The sequence below is a fragment of the Buteo buteo genome, chromosome 18 (assembly GCF_964188355.1).
Source record: "Buteo buteo chromosome 18, bButBut1.hap1.1, whole genome shotgun sequence".
NCBI classification, from domain to species: domain Eukaryota; kingdom Metazoa; phylum Chordata; class Aves; order Accipitriformes; family Accipitridae; genus Buteo; species Buteo buteo.
In genome coordinates, this window is record NC_134188.1 from 19,096,353 (window position 1) to 19,113,573 (window position 17,221).

General features: G+C 41.4%; 1 protein-coding gene across 1 annotated transcript in view; it reads left to right on the forward strand.

Annotated features, from left to right (window-relative positions):
• Positions 1-4,395, forward strand: part of SLC36A4 (solute carrier family 36 member 4) — a 119,760-nt gene extending 115,365 nt beyond the window's left edge. Inside the window, exon 11 of the mRNA XM_075050108.1 lies at positions 159-4,395. Within this exon, the coding sequence (XP_074906209.1) occupies positions 159-466 (308 nt within the window). The 3' untranslated portion in view covers positions 467-4,395. The remainder of the gene's footprint in view (positions 1-158) is intronic.
• The last annotated feature ends 12,826 nt before the right edge of the window (positions 4,396-17,221 follow it).

Below are 17,221 nucleotides of genomic sequence, written 5' to 3' on the forward strand. Positions count from 1 at the left end.
TGCATTAATCTGTCTAGTGCACACCACATGTAGCTGGAAAAATAGTGAATGATGGAAGTTTTTAAAAAGACTGAACCACTAGATTATGTGTTTGTCATGGTGTTGTTTTTCATGAGGATGTTGAATCTGAAGCCACTGTTATTCTTCTTGTGTTTTAGGTGCTGTAGCAGTTTTGATCCCTCGCCTAGACCTGGTGATTTCTTTCGTCGGAGCTGTCAGCAGCAGCACTCTGGCACTTATTCTGCCACCTCTGGTTGAAATCCTCACTTTCTATAAGGAAAACTTAAGTTTATGGACAGTATTTAAAGACATTTTTATAGCTGTCATTGGAGTTGTTGGATTTTTAACAGGGACATATGTGACGGTTGAAGAAATTATTTATCCTGCATCCACAGTTCTAGCTAATGCAACAGAGAGCATCTCTGCAGATTTAAATGCTACAAACTTACTGAATGGTTTAAAGTAATAACCAGGCACTATGAACTATTTTGTTCCTTATCAAGAAATTCTAGATGGGTGGCAGACCAACGTGTGGGACAAATTCCAATGGATTTTAAATGAATTTTTGAAAAATAGCATGCAGCCCTTTATTATTCTGTTGTTTGTTCTTTCCTTCATTCCTTTCCATCTGCTACCTGAATTAACCCCTTTGCTCTCAACCTCTGCTTATCTAGTGAAAAACTGAATTGACATCAGGATTTAAAATATATACATGAATATAGGAAGGAAATATGATTTTAGGTTATTTGTGAGAAAAAAAGAATAATTTTTATAAGGAAGTCAAGATGCCTTTCTCCTCAGAAAAGGTGGAAGTCACTCCATTTATCATATCCAGGCAGCAAGTCTAGGCACTACTGTTTTCACTCCAGCTCTGTTGTAAGGGTTGGAGTGGGAGCTCAGTGGTGCATAGACCTTCTCTTGGCTGTCTCTGACAGGGTGAATTGCACCCCAGTGAACCAGAGACACCTTAGTTTTAAAAAATAGCAACTGTGTTTTTCATTTCCATTCTGGGGACTTAGATATTTTTCATGGAGAAATTTTTGGGTAGTTGCAGTTGCCTGGCTCTGATTCCTGGGAGTTGGTATGTCTGGAATCAGTGCACTGTGCGGAATGACTGTGACTCCTGCTCAGTTTTTTCACATTGGCTCCAAGGGAAGTTTTTCAAGCAATTGGAAGGACCAAGCCCTTCCTGGTTAGCATAGCAGACCACTGCTGGTGGTGGGTTACAACAGTAAGTATAAAGGCATTTTTTTCATGCTGACCATCTTAACATTTAAGCAGAAGAATGGACAAGACTGTAAGGTAAGTTTTAGAGGTATAGGCTGGATCTTTTATTACACCAAAATTCAACCAGTTAGGAGTATTCTTGCCATCTTACGTGATCGGTTACTATACCGATGGTTCCTGTACCATGAGCTGCTCAGCATGGCCAGACCCCTGCTCCAGGGAAATGGCAACTGTGATGCTCAACAGAGCCACAGAACTCTGACTGTCCAGAGCAGCTTAAAGACACACGACGTTAATTTCTGTACGAGAAAGGAAAGGATGAGACACTACTTTCTAGAATGGAGCTTGTGCCATACTTTCACATGTATAAGCTGTGGGTTATTTATGAAAGATCTTGTGATTCCACAGCACTGTGAGCTGGGGAGGGCACTGAGGATGTCTGGTTTGAAGCCCTTTCTTCCTCTAGCGCACCACCTGCCTGCAGGTTGTCTGAAGAAGTGACTCAGGACTTGCTTTCAACTACTGGTACTTTGTAGAGAGGTATGGTTTATGAGAGACATAGGGTATACATGTGAAAATACAGTATTTTTTTAGAAAGTAATTATATATCCCTTTTGGATTTTGAATGAAAAGTTACAGGATGTTGTTTATCAGAGCAATATTACTTTTATGATGCAAAACCATTCAACACCACAAATGATAAGCAGTTTATTTTTGTACATTTTGGTGACTGCTGTCCTGACCCATTTTTTACATCATTTCTTTATCCTTGATTTCAACTGTACAAATGTATGAAATACAATAATTTTTTTTTACCTATTGCTAGAAGTCTGTAGACTGCCTATCTATATTTCTATTGGAACATAAAATAATTATTTTTGCATTCTTATGTTCTGCCTTAAATAGGATCTAACATGCCCTTTACTGATTTTTGCTGCTTTTGTCTATTTGGAAGAAAAAAAGAACAAGTTGATAAGTTAGTAATTGGGTAGAAATTAGTTTTGTTCAGCAAGCCTGCACATTGAGTCCCCACCCGGAATCCTGATTTTCAGGGTTCGTATTTGACTTGCTGGCTCACACTTCATAGGTGACTTTCACTCCAAATGATAAAGCTTTATTTTTGGTCTTGTTTTCTAAAAACACTCTATATTTTGTACAATAATAGAACTGTATTTATCATACTCATTCCTGTTATGAAGAAACTCCTTTTTCTAAGGAATATTTTTAATTATAATATTCCCTCAAGAAATACAGTATGCCAAACCTCTTTACTGTATTCATACAAATTAAGATATAAATACCTGTAATATTTTGCTTGCCTTCAGTATATTCTTCAGAAATCTGCCATTTGGTAATCTACCATTTGGTATTACAGTGCTAGAGTAATATACTGCTAGATATATCTGTATTTGTATTTTCTTTTCAGAATATTTCCCTAGTCATCTACCACATGGTGACTGTATTTGAGCACTTTCATCTCCATGTTGATGAGGGCATTTCTGATAGGGATTTGTTACAGCATGTGGTTCAAACTGCATGTATTAGTTCAAGCAATAGTTCTGAGTAATGTTCTTATTTTCATTTTAGCGTGGACAAAGTTAAATACTTGGCAGGCACTTAAAAGGGATGAGTCCCTGCAGGTATGATACTATAGAATTAACCTTTCATATAAAAGTGCCACAGAGGAGCAAACACAGGTAGTTAGCGGAGAGGCAAAAGGTAGTGGAGAGGCAGCTTTTTGTCTTAAAGGTTTTTTAGTCTTTAGGCTGTTTTAAAAGACATTGTATCTAAGTATTTCCATCTGTTTTCATAATCAATCTGTTGTTTACCTAAACCATATGCTACACACTGATAGAATATATTTCTGTGTAGCATATTTTACTTGACATAAAATACTTCTACATGGAACATTTTTAGTAGGACTGTTAGGACTTAAAGGAAAGTTATTTTTTGTGTTAGTTTTGCATCTTTCTACCCATGTGTGTTTGGAGAATAAAGGACTGTCAAGTCCATTCATATCATCTGTTCTGCATCAGTTGCATCCTAGTGAGCAGCTCTGCCAGCTTCTGCCATGGTGCAGAAGGACTTGACCAACAGTTCAGGTTTTGGTGGTGATTTTTGGCCGGTGCAAGTGAATACTAACATGGTACTATCAATGAAGATTTGCTGAGCTGGGTACCTAGAACCTAAGTAGGTGGCCATGGTACCCAGATGAATGCTTCGTATCTTTTTGAAAGTCAAGTGACTCGTTTAGAAGCTTGATAGGTTTGAGGAAACTAATCTTAGCCATCAAACTTTGGATAACCTGGCCCAAATACAAACCCTTACACGTCTTATTGCTGTGTCTCACCCGGGAGCAGCCTGTCAAGGAGCAGGTTTTCAGACTGATGTGTTGCCACTGGCTGACCAGGTATGAAGTAATGTGTTTATGCAATGGGCCAGTGTTGCCGTGTCTAACAATATTGTATCTTTTGAATCTTTAAAATGTTAATTAATATATTTTGCACAATGTTGATTTTCTCCTACAGTGTAGGATTTTTGTTACTTTAACACTCATACAATGCATTTCTGTGGCTTGCTCTTTCAAATAGAAAGAGTCAGGAATCAGAGTATTGTGCTTTGGATAAGATTAAAATGTCATGTAGTAAAAAACTACTAAGTCTGAATAATAAGAGTGTTCCTATGAAACATTGCCAAAGATTTAAAAGATAGGAAATTCTGACAGAAACCTCTTCTGAATAATAAGAGTGTTCATTCAGCTTTTAAAGTACTGTAACATAAGTTGCAAGTTAAGATGCAGGGAGTGAAACCGAGAGATTTAATAGGTGTGGTTTACATTAATATATATTTAAGATGGAAATGTACTTTAGCGCAAGCTAAATTAAACTGAAAAATGTATGTGACTGGCTTATGTTCCTGACAAGGAACAGAAAGCTATTGTATTTATATACTGTACCTGCACTTATATTTTACAATATAATATTGTTAATGGTTGTAATGTAATTTAATCATTAGCTGCACTGTAAGTAACGGGATCATTTTCTTGTCTGTAGCTGTTCATCGTCAAATATTGGGCAAGTAAGAGGGTGGGTTTGCCTAATGTTCTGTAACTTAAATCTTCTGTATCAATAAAGACTACAATAATATTACCCTGCTAACTCACTGATATCCTGCCTGTCACCACTACTGCATCACTAGAAGAAATAGCTGTCTTAATGCAGAATTTGCCTTTGAAGTTATCAATGCAATGGTATGGGAATGGCAAGCAAGTGACTTGAGACTGTCAGACAAGCTCAAGAGCTGACTTTTCATTGAACATAAATCTCATTTCAAAGTCATTTGGTGCTATCTGAGATGCCTAAGAGCATCTAGACATCCATCCAGTTTGTAGATATGACAAGAGACCTGAGCTCTCCTGAGCAGCAGTAGGAGACAAGGCAGGATACACTAGGGCATCCCAAAGGGCAGTGCCTGCCTGTGCTTGGCAGCTGGGCTGAGCCCCTGGACCATATAGGTAGTAATGGAGCTTAGAGTAATTTAGCTGACCAGCCACTCGGGGGGTGTGGGGGGGTGTAATTTGTCTGAACATAGTACCTTGTGCCATCTTCAGGTGTTGCTCAGGTTTCCCATAAGTCATATCTTTGGTGATATCTGTGCAGCTCCCATGCAAATGTCCCAGAAATATGGTGGTATTACAAATGACACTAAATGCCTGTCTTGAGGCTTGAACTTGATCCATTTTTATGCATCTCAAGTGTGCTGACTTGCAGTCTAGGCTTCGATGACTGGTACAGGAGCTTAGACACCCAGGTCACATATGGACGTCTGTATGTGCACTATGCTATCTAAATTTAACCTAGATCTGAATACCCCCAAAAGTCATGCTGCTTGCGTTGGCATCAAGGGTATGTAACTCTGAAATACTAGTGGTGGTTTACCACTCCATCTTGCCTTGTCTCCTACTGCTGATCAGGAAGGACTCAGATCTTTTGCATATCTGCTGTTCACACGTGGATGTTTTGATGCTTTCATACATTCCCAGTTGTTTCAATCATTGCTTATGGCAATAAAGATTTGCCTTTTTGTAATTGGTTTTCAGGAACCCTCTTTCATGGGGTGGTGATGAGGGTGGATTTCTAAGCTAGAGGTATAAAATAAAATCCAGATCATGATGTCCACATTCTGGATGACCCTGCTCTGTAGTAAACTCTGAACACCTGAATAAGGACCTTGACATGCAGACCTATGGAATAATTTGTTTTAAATATTTTGCTATAATATTTTCCATGTGCTTACCTCAGAACATACTGTAGTTGCATGTTTCCTAATTCCATGTTAAAGTAATAAATTTAAAACATTTCCAACCAACATAAGACATCCCTGGATTGCTCTCTGAAAATCTTCCATTGTGCCTTCTGCAGAACTGCACCACCATTTACGTATTGTTTCTTTTCAAAATATATATTTAAATGAAGATGAATTGAAAAAGGATTTGTGCTGTCTCAACATGTTGACAGAGATGGGAAGGTGTCACTTGGAAAACTACAAGCTAGAACTGAGGAATGAGATTAGTTGGTGAAAAACCTGAAGGACTCCGCTCAATTAATCTTAGGTAGAGTGAAAGGTAAGAGGGACATAATGGAAAAGTGATTATTTTATTAATTTGATATTAAAATGTTTCCAGATGATATGGAGAAGCTGTGTACATCACTACCATTCTATAATTGCTGGAATGTATTTATGAGCCTTGTCAGACCTCCCACTCTTCTGCTTTAATTTATTCTGTTCTGTATGGAATAATCTGTATTTCTGCTCCTTGTAGGTTTCTCAAGTGTCAAAGTATCCTCTGGTAGAAAATTAAGCAATGCAGCTAACATCTGTTATAGTTTATTTTTCGCATGCTGTCTACAGGAGAAACCAATGCAACATTTTGTTAGGGTTTCAGGAAGGGAGAAGAACCTTCTCCATCCTTTTGTGTATAATCTACAGGCCTCCTGCAGATGTTTTGATTGCCCTGGGCCATCTTACATGGCATAAGAAGTCTGAATCTTGCCCAGAGTTAGCCAAGTTACCCTCTAGATTCCAGTATTATACTGACTAGTATAATATAGGTCTGTGAGCTGACTACACCGGTGGACATATGTACTAAGACTGGTTTAAATATTAGTTTATAATCACTGTTAGTAGCTGAGTGATTTCATATTTGAGTTCTCCTAGAACACTTGGGTGAGTACCATCTGGTAGTGGTATTTTTTTTACTCTTAATTTAATTTGTTTTTCCTAAAATGTTTTTATTAACAATTAAGAATTTACCTCAATTTACAATTCCGTAGAATCACTCCATGCAGATAATAGCTGGGGTGTAGAAAGTAGCCTATAAATAGACATTTGGTTTGAGTTCAGCAAAAATTTCAGTGCACGCAAAAGGAGATGCCTCTGAAATTACAGAGGGAGAATCTGCAAGGTCATATGGCAAAGGGATCATCTCCACATATATGAAGGAGCACAGAGGCACAATTGTGGGTGGATGGAACCCCACTTTAGATAAATTTACCTTTTTTTTTTTCATTCCTACAGGATAAGACCTTATTAAGGGTTTATCTCAAAAGAGCAAGTTTCACAGGTTGCACCAAATGATTGAGGAGCCCGTCTTGTGGAACATCGACAAGGAAAGGGAACGGGGCTGGTGGTGTGGCTAAAACTAATCTCTGTAAACACAAAGGAATGGGGGAACCCCAGTAACCTGATCAGAGGGATGGAGCCCCTGACCCAGCTGCTCCCAGAGCTGTCACAGGACAGCAATTGGCCCATGGTCCAGGTGTGAAAACCATCAGAATGAGTCAATTGGAGAGGCTCTCCCAGGATCACCCCACAGACCGAGGGTGTTACTGCTTATAGGGGTAGGGGACACCCTGTGGGACATGTAGGAAGTGTATTTTGGGATTGTACAGGACTTGTTATGGACATTTAGTGTAGGAACCAAAGGTGACAAAAGGGAGGGATCAAAGTGTTCTGGGAAAAAGAGAGGAATTCTATGATTCTATGAATGTAGAGATAAAAGAGGCCAGTCAATCACATGTGAGCAGGGGATGGTCAGTACAGGTGTCTGTCTGTCCATGCCCTGTGCCTGACCAGTGCAGTCTCTCCTGTCTTCTCACTAAACTCCTTTATAGCTGTTCCCTTTGGTGTCAGCAACTGGAGACTGGATGCCTGAAACCAGAAGCTGGAGAGGTCCATATTGTGTCTCTATATATGTATATGTGTATATATGTATACGTGTATATATGTACATGTACGTATATATTTATATTTTTTTCACCAACAGCCTTTCATCCTGATCAGCCAGAGAGGGGAACAGGATCAGGCCATTGGTGCTGTCTGTGAGTGAGAGCACTGTGTTTTCTGTCTGTGTTGATCTTTGTTGCTGGCTGTGTGCATATGTATAGTCTGTGTGAGTGTGTACACATACGTACGTGTGCTTATTGGGAATACGTGCTCAGCCTTATTATGGGCTGGACCTGGTGACATGGAACTATATGGCAGCCTCACCTCCTTTCTGCTACCAGATTTGGCAGCTCCTAACAGACCCCACTCATATTCCCTGAGAATACTAGATTCTCCTGGCGCTCAATCTCATTGCCTGATACTGCTCAGTTTTGGCCTTTCTCTGATTTTGCAGTAGAGGGTACATGTGTCCCCCAGCACACCTTTTCTTTAGATAATGGCTTCTTTAGTGTTTTTTAAACAGCTGTGGTACGTTGACCCTCGCTATATACTGGGTGTCCACCAAAGCTGTTCTATCACTCCCCTCGCCTCAGCTGGACAGGGGAGAGAAAATATAACAAAAGGCTTGTGGGTCGAGATAAGGACAGGAGAAATCACTCACCAATTACCATCACGGGCAAAACGGACTCAACTTGGGGAAAATTAACTTAATTTATTGCCAATCAATGAGAGTAGGGTAATGAGAAATAAAACCAAATCTCAAACACCTTCCCTCCACCCCTCCCTTCTTCCCAGAGAACAGCTTCACTCCCAACTTCTCTACCTCCTCCCCTCCAGCAGCACAGGGAATGGGGGTTGGGGTCAGCTTGCCACACGCTGTCTCTGCTGCTCCTTCCTCCTCAGGGGCAGGACTCCTCGCTCTTCCCCTGCTCCAACATGGGGTCCCTCCCATGGGAGACAGTCCTCCATGAACTTCTCCAACATGGGTCCTTCCCACAGGCTGCAGTTCTTCATGAGCTGCTCCAGCGTGGGTCCCTTCCCCGGGCTGCAGTCCTCCAGGCACAGACTGCTCCAGCGTGGGTCCCCCGCAGGGTCACAAGTCCTGCCAGAAAACCTGCTCCAGCGTGGGCTCCTCTCTCTCTCCACGGGGCCACAGGTCCTGCCAGGACCCTGCTCCAGCATGGGCTTCCCACGGGGTCCCAGCCTCCTTCGGGCACCCCCCTGCTCCGGCGTGGGGTCCTCTCTCCCCGGGCTGCAGGTGGAGATCTGCTCCCCCGTGGACCTCCCTGGGCTGCAGGGGGACAGCCTGCCTCACCAGGGTCTTCCTCACGGGCTGCAGGGGAATCTCTGCTCCGGCGCCTGGAGCATCTCCTCCCCTCCTTCTGCACTGACCTGGGGGGCTGCAGGGCTGGGGCTCTCACATCTTCTCACTCCTCTCTCCAGCTGCCGTTTCTGTGCCCCCTGAAACTTTTTTCCCTTCTTAACTCTGTTGTCCCAGAGGCACTACCACTGTCGCTGATGAGGTCAGCCTTGGCCAGCGGCAGGTCCATCTTGGAGCCGGCTGGCATTGGCTCTGTCAGACATGGGGGAAGCTTCTAGTAGCTTCTTACAAAAGCCACCCCTGTAACCCCCCCGCTACCAAAACCTTGCCACACAAACCCAATACAACAGCTCAATCATTTCTTTAAGTTTTTGGATGTGGAATTTTGTGAAGCGCTTTTCATGACTTTGGTGGATAAATTATGTTGGACAATCTTTTACTCCTGGCCTTATGGATTTGTTTGACTTTGAGTGAACTCAAACTACTGAAGCTAGTGAAGTCCCTTCAATTCTGTTCTAACATACACACTCAGAAACAAAGTTTTATTTTGGGAGCACTCCCATCTTTACCTGCACACAGATACTTCAGAAGAATTGATTGTTCTGGATTTTAGTTTTCAGCAGCTTTCCAAAATGGTATTGTAAACAACCACAAATTCAAATAAAATCATATCTTTAACGTATCCATTCCTCTAAATGTTGACATAAAAATGCCATTGGAAAGTTCAGAGTTTACTGATTTTTTTTGACCATTTTCTTATGTAATACAATTGATTTGCAGAACAGAACTTTTTGTTGTTGTTTTCAACTGCCAGCCCTGAGAAACCAAAGAGTCCTGGGAAACCAAGCCCAGTGCTTTGTTTTTCGTACTTCGTCATGGTTAATAAAATCGTTGTGAGGATTAGTTAGTCTCTCAGCGTCATTTGTGCTACACCATCTTCTTCAAAGCCCTTCAGAGACATTATTGCTGTTAATGGATTTATACTGATGTAAAGTATTGGGGTAATTCTCCCGGCACACAAGTGAGAGGATCCATTTGTTCCCACAGCTGGGCAGGCTCTGAAGGGTGTCAGCCTAGGGCTCAGCAAACTTATTATCACTGAGTGACTAAATACGACTCAGCTGCACACAGGGAAGAAGTCTGTCAAGTGAGAACTTGGCCTCTTTCACCTTGTCAGTCCTACAAGCTGTCCTTGAAGGAGTATGTAGTATGTGGGTTTTCCTGCATATGTGTTAGCTTTTACAACACAGGTACTACCTTGCTTTAATCTGCGTAACTTTGATCAGACTTTTCCAAATTTTTGCATGGAGAGTTGGATCAGATTCATCTCCTTGCTTTTCTCTCTCATTTGACAGCTCTTTCTTGTCTGAAGTTTCTGTCAGAACCCGTGGTGCATACGCTACCTCTGCAGAGTTATTGCATCAGAATGCTCTTCCTCCTGAGTTTGGTGAGTCCATGGATACTTTTGTGACTTTCCAACCTAATGCTTCACCCTATCTGTCACTTAGGGATTCCTTACTTTGATAATTTTTAGCTTGAATTCTCTGCCATTTAAAGTTCTATTTGCTATAATAATTGCTGAAGTCATGTCAGCTTGGGTGAAAGGTTCTTATTTTTTATATATAAATAAATATATTTCATATATCTTTATTAAAATTACCCATTCTTTTCCTGTCTAAGCAATTTTCTTGCAAGTCACTGCTATGCCTTGTGTCCAGTGATCTTTCCTGGCTCAGAGTGCAAGGCTTGCTCTGTCCCTGGCTCTCAGTTTTAGACTAAATCATGCTGCTTATCATCATGCTGTGGGCTGTTATTTATGCTCTGCTTTGTTCATTCAAAACACCTGTATATCATAAATGCATATCTGAACTAAGTTATTCCAGAATCTCAAATTTCTGCTTGTTTTGTTGAACACAGTTGGCACAGCTGATTTTGAAAGATGAGAATCGGAGGGAGTTTAAGGACTCGGTTGACAGTGATGTCAATAAGAAAACGTGCCTGTGTTCAGTGGAGTTATCTAAGAAATGAAACAAGGTATGTTCAATTGTTGTTGTGGTTGTTACTTTAGGTGGGAAGCAAGAAAATTCCTCGGAAGGCTTCCTGAGCCACATGTGCCCTTTCTGTTACAGTGGTCCCAAAGATCACATGAACAGTGGTGTCGCAAAGATCACGTGCCGCAGTGGCACAAAAGCCCCCAGCCAGTGGACCTGTGTGCTTTCTGAACACAGGCATAATGGTCCCAGGCACAGTAAATCCCTGGTGAGGTCCCTATTGGCTTGATAGACCCCAACCAACCACGAGACCATGTGCCTGCTGCCCACAAGCGTAATGGTTGTAAGCGACAACCCGCAGTGAATCGGGATACAGGGTTTTATTTACCAACAAGATCAGAGCTTTTACCCTACTCAGTTATCTCACCTTCATTCTCTCACTACCCCCCCAGTGCTATGTTCACCGGGTCCTGACCTCCCCTCCCAGCAGGGAGGTTGGGCACAAAGTTTTGTTGGCTGGTGCTGCAGTTACTAGTCCGGGGCACTACTGGCTGAGGTCCCTGGGCACCCCCCAGTGTTTGTGTCCATGCATCTCTCCCATCTCCAGGATCTGCCCCACTTCCAGGATCCTTCCTCCTGCCAGGTTCTCCACCTTCTTCCTCATAGAATCATAGAATCGTGGAACGGATTGAGTTGGAAGGGACCTTTAAAGATCATCTAGTCCAACCCCCTGCCGTGGGCACAGACATCTTTCTCTAGATCAGGTTGCTCAAAGCCCCATCCAACTTGAACTTGAACACTTCCAGTGATGGGCCATCCACAACTTCCCTGGTCCTCTTCTTTCCAAGATGACTTCTTTTCAGGAAGCCTTCTTTTCCACCACTGCTCCCTAGTTTTCCCCATCTGAATAGTCTATGTGCAGAAGTAAAACGCATGATGAGCCTCCTGACCTGTGGTTCTGTCTCAGGTTTCTTTATTAATTGGAGGATTCAGGATTTTCCACTTTTGTTTAATCCAGGTGTTATCAAGATTTACAACCAGCCCATACCAGTTGCAGCAAGCAAGTAGCAGCCTTCTACTTCAGAGTTCAAAAGCTCAGTTTTGGACATTCACCACCCATCACACTTAGACACCTAATTATCTGCTGCCTCTTAGCATTCACAATTTAAGCTATTTTTGCCTACAACTCAGGCACTAAATGTCCTGTCAAGTCCTACAAAGGTGCTCAAGGCACTGGAGAGAAAAGGTGATCTCCGGGCATGCCCTGAAATAACCTGAGACACTAATAGAAAGTTTGGCTCAGAAAGCCTGGAGCTCTTCAGATGAGGACTCCATGAAAGAAACCTGTCAGGTGCACCCTTGCTAAAACCTCCTTAAAATACCAGTGCTCTTGTGCCTGCAGCACAGCCATGTCTCAGCTGAAATGCAGCTGAAAAAGCTGAGATGAAGAAGCAGGCTGGAAGGTGAAAAGCCTTTCTGGATGTAGCCCACGTGCATGGGGACAACCCATGGAGGTCATACCTCACAAGACCCGTCTGCTGTTGAGAAAAATCCCACAGCAACAAGCAGTGACCCCACCTCTTCCATAGGGCCTTTACAGGCTGTTTCTGGACTCCTCGTCTTTCCCACCTATTTTTTGCAGGCTCAGACTACATAGGTTTGCTGGAACTTGCTTCATTCATAAAAATCTGCATCCAACAGTCAAGCTTTTGTTCTTCCTGAGATTTCCCTCCCTCTCTATTGAGCACACAGCTTCTGTTTCCATCAGTTTCAGCCAGCTCAGCTGATTATCCTTCCTCCTTACAAATGTATTTCTGCCATGTTACATTTTATTTCTGTAACATGCCTCACCTTGCACTGTCGCATGCAGTGCCAGTTGCTCTTTACAGCTTCTATGATTTTGTCCTGTAGATGTTGGCATTTTCTTGTTTTGGACGCAATGCTACAGTTTGTAAGAAGCTTGTCAAACATTTTAATTACAGGCTTTCACGTTTAATTCGTAGTATAGAACTTTTTTCCTTTGTTAAATTAACTTTATTAAATTGTAAGTGCATGCTACATTTCTTAATTAAAATACAGCAGGATGACCCTTCTCAATGTCCTGAATAATAATGATCTTAATTTTTGATACAGAACAGGGCTATGGGTCCTGGGACAGCTGAAGGCCAGGCTGGCATCACAATTTTTGTACCACAGTCACGTTGTTCAATTCAAAGAGAAATGATCCCTTACAGACATTGCAATGCCAGCAAAATTTGTTGACATAACAGTATTTTCCCAGTGCAGTTTATTTCTTTTGGGTCTTAGATGAAGAAATGTGCAGTTTTTCCTGCAGTGAGGTGAACTACCATATGGTAGCAAACAAGACTCCAGCTTGCCCTAGAGACTTTCCCTTCAAACTGTGTAGCTTCTGGTTTTGCAGTGGTTGTTGACTGCCATATTTCAGTCTTTACTGTCATATCTCTCTGTATTTGTAAGAAAGAGAAATGGTTTCTTTTTTCGGTTGGGACTGTATGGTTTACCTGTCCCTCTCCATGTTGTGTTAGAGTTAGCTGAAGTGATAAGGCAAGAGAAGTAGTAATGTTCAATTAAAAAACATGAATGAAAAAATAAAAAGATATTAAGCCATCACAGTATTCTGATCTCAAACAAAGTAAAGTAAAGCTCTTACTAGCACTGAAGACAAGGTGCTGAGCTCGATAGGCAAATACAGCAAAAAAATGCATTTCCCTCAAGAGTATACCTCCTCTGGTCTTCAGTGTTCTCACTTATAAACAGCTCTAGTTTGCTGTGAATTGTCTTGAAAGCACGTCTGAAAAATAGATTTCCAGTGTGCTATGCTTTGAGGAAATAACTCAGATTTGTATCAGCTTCAGCGAGGATTTGGCTCACTGTGGCAATTAAGCAGGTGAGAATAACTGATACCTTTCTTTCTTCTTTCCCTTCTTCTTGCTACTGAAGGAAGGCACTTCAAGAGCAATAATACAATGTACTCCTATCAAAAGATCAAAATTAGAGGGGCAATTACGCAGAACTGTCTGAAATACAGGCACTTTTTTGCCTCAAGTCAGGCATGCAAGGGAGATTCCCAGGTCTGCTAGTTACTTTTGGGAATCTTGGCTCGTATCAACACAGTTATAATTAGGAAGGGACCATCCATTAGATAATTATGGCAGATGTTCAGTGCTCTGCATACATAAATGTGGATATGGGTGGCTCACTTCAGGCAATGTTCGCTGCAAGCTACAAGTATTTATTAGCTTCTGCCTTCCCTATACAACACATCCTCCCCTGTAAAATAGTATGTGAGCAGTTATGTGGGTATTGTTGTCTCATGTTCAATTACCTCCATCAAACTTTGTCAGGCAACATAATTTTCTGTTTGCTTCATCCATGTAAGGAACGAATGTCATTGCTGTGTGTTAGAAAATACCAAATACATCACTAGCATTTAATTGTATCTTCCCCCCTTTTTTTTTCTTAACAGACAGTTAGTACATCATAGAAACTTTTGGTAAGACTCTCCTACATTTTTCCTAAACTATAAGTGATATGGGGTCATACTACCATTAACAGTCTGGAGGATTTATAACTAACAAAGGATAATGTACACCTAAAGCCTCTATGCTTCTTTGACTATCTCATCTGCAAGTGTAGCTTCACTCTTCATTTGCTGATTTCATGAATAATCACTGCTCTCTGCAGTCATGTGAGGAGCTCCTGGATTACCTATGGTTTTGAAATATCTAGGAATGCTTCACCTTGTGCTGCAAAACCTGTGCAATGCAACACAAGGGGCTCCGAGCGGAGCCCTTAACGTATATTGGGCAAACACCTGCAGATCTTGGTCTGTCCTTTCCTCTTTCTTTCTCGCTGCTGTATAGAACATATGGCAGATGTAAATACATGCATTAGGAAATAAATCTTTCTGCCAGATTGTTCTGAGGAACCATCACCTAATGTTTGCTTGTCTCAAACATCCCTTTCCACTGGCTCTATTGCTTTTTATAACCCCAGCTAGGCGTCTCGGAACTTTTATCCTTGTTTTGTTGCAGTGAATGGAGGTAATGGAAGAAGGTATCTACTTCTTTCTAGCTATGGGTACATGAGTAAGTAGGTGCTTTCTTAAGATCACACGTGTTTCAAAACATTTTAAGCTCCTGTAGCACATTGCAGGACACTCCAGATCCTGAAGTACTGGCCAAATGCTGGAAGACTGAAAAATCTTCTAGACTTTTTAATTTCTCGTTTCTTGGGCTTTCTGTTCTGGGGACACATGGAAAGAAGACTCTGGAACTGAAAGGTAATAGCTAAAGATAGAAAAGACTAAATTTCACAGTCATTCAGTTGTAGTGCCTATTACCCAATAATCCAAAGGAACAAATTATGAGTTTTACCTGACTTTTTTTTCTAGTTTTTTTTCCTCCTTTCTCATAAATATTTATGGTCTCCTAAGATATTAATTTTGAGAAAGGTAAATTTATTACCTAAGGGTGAGTTTAATTTTCATTTATATTCCAGTTATCTTTGAGTAATAGCTGTGTAAATGCACTCACTGGGTTTTCAAAGGCTGGCTTTCCATGAGACTGCTCCTAGCAAGATACAAACACCTTTATGGTTTACTGTAACTGTTTAGGATATGGCTGCTTCAGAACTGCAGTGTTTTCAGCTTAGTCTCTAGACAGGCTGTTACAAATTCCTTAGCAGATAGGTGGCTCCCATCACACATTGAGGCCCCTTTTGCATTAAGTTCCTGGCAAGAAGTAATTCCTGCCCAGAAAACAAATAGAGGACAAAGAAATGGTGGAGGAAGAAACAGGGTACTGAAGAAGTACAGCCGCTGGGCATGGATCATGCAGGTGAATATTGGGCTTGGGTACAGATGCCTGATGGTGTGACTAGTATGCTGTCCTCCATCTGCACTATCTGCTTTCCAGAGGCCTTGAGTTCTTCTGTTTTCTCCATCTAGGTAAAATTTCCTCCTGTTTCAGATCTGATGCAAAACCTAAACATGGATTAAATCTTATTTTTAGGGCTCAATACTTACATAGTAAGAACACAGGCTGTTCTGGGGCATGGCACGTCAGTGAATTTTTTTTTTGCAAAACCTCGCCTTTCTTTACTTCACCATGGAGACATCTTTTCTGTTTACCTTGTCATTTTTCTGGACTCTGCATATCACTTTGCAGAAACTTGAGGGCATTTTGAGGAGTTTTTCCTGCCCCAACTGTGGAGAATACTGGAGATGGGCCTATGATCCTATGCAATCAGGTGTCTCCAACAAGATCTGCGCAGCTCTGCTCCTGAGATGCTGGGCATCCCTCCTGCTCTGATCTTCTCTTTCCCAGTTTTCACCAACTGGACTATTGATGCGCTCCTCTGTCACACATCCCACTACATGCTCTTCTGGGAACGGTGTGCTGTTTTCCTCCCTGCTCCTGCAGCAGCAGCTCCGCCAGCACTTGCCTTTGGTGGGATTGCTCGGGGTTAGGATGGAAAGTCCATGCTCAGGACTAGTTTGATGAGCTTATTGTTGTGTATCCAAATCTATTTTGAAAGCAGAAACAGAAGATACATAAGGCATCTAGCTCATCCCTGCCAGCACTTAACTGTTGGTTGAAAATATATTTATCCCTGCTCTGTCTAGTCGTAAATATCTGGAAGTTGGAAGTTTGGAAGCTCTTACCCAGTCCAATACCTCTTTCTGTCAGCAGATCCTGATTAAGGCTAGTTGAATTGTTCTTTGGGAATACATTTCTCTTTTGAGCTGAACCTTCTTTGCCCCCTCTTGTGAATCTCCCACAGCCTCACTGAACACTGCTTTTATCATCTGCCTTTTAAATGATGTCTTTAATTGGAGCCTGATAAAGGTAAATGCCTTCAAACTTTCCTGTAATAACTGTATTACCTACAGCTCACAAATCTGAGCATTTTTTAAAAACTATTCTATTAAATCAGTTTTTATTGGGCTTCTAATACATATCGAGAGAAATATCTGCAAGAAATAATGCAGTTTGGGATAATGAAATGCTGCTGAAAAGCCTGCCAGGCAATATAAGAAAAAAACCTGCAGAATATATTTTGCAAAATGCTGTATAAATACACAAAAAATACACTTCTACTTTGCTGGTTTCACTTCATACTTCACAGAGTTTAAATGGTATTTGCAAAAAATATGAAAAGGTATATAGCCCAGGAGTATAAGTAAGGGACTAAGACCTCTTCCTTTGCTCATTACCGGATAATTCAACTGCTGGAGCAGAAATGGGTATGTATTAATAAAACATAGACTGCTTATAGTAAGGCTCAGCAAAACGTGTTGGATTCCTTCTCAATTTGGCTAGAGACTGAAACAAGAAAAGGAGCAGGTGTGAAAGTGTAAAGACAACAATATTGACATATTCTTAGAGCCTGGATATGAAAAAGGGATCAGGAGATTACCAAACCTGAGCCCGGT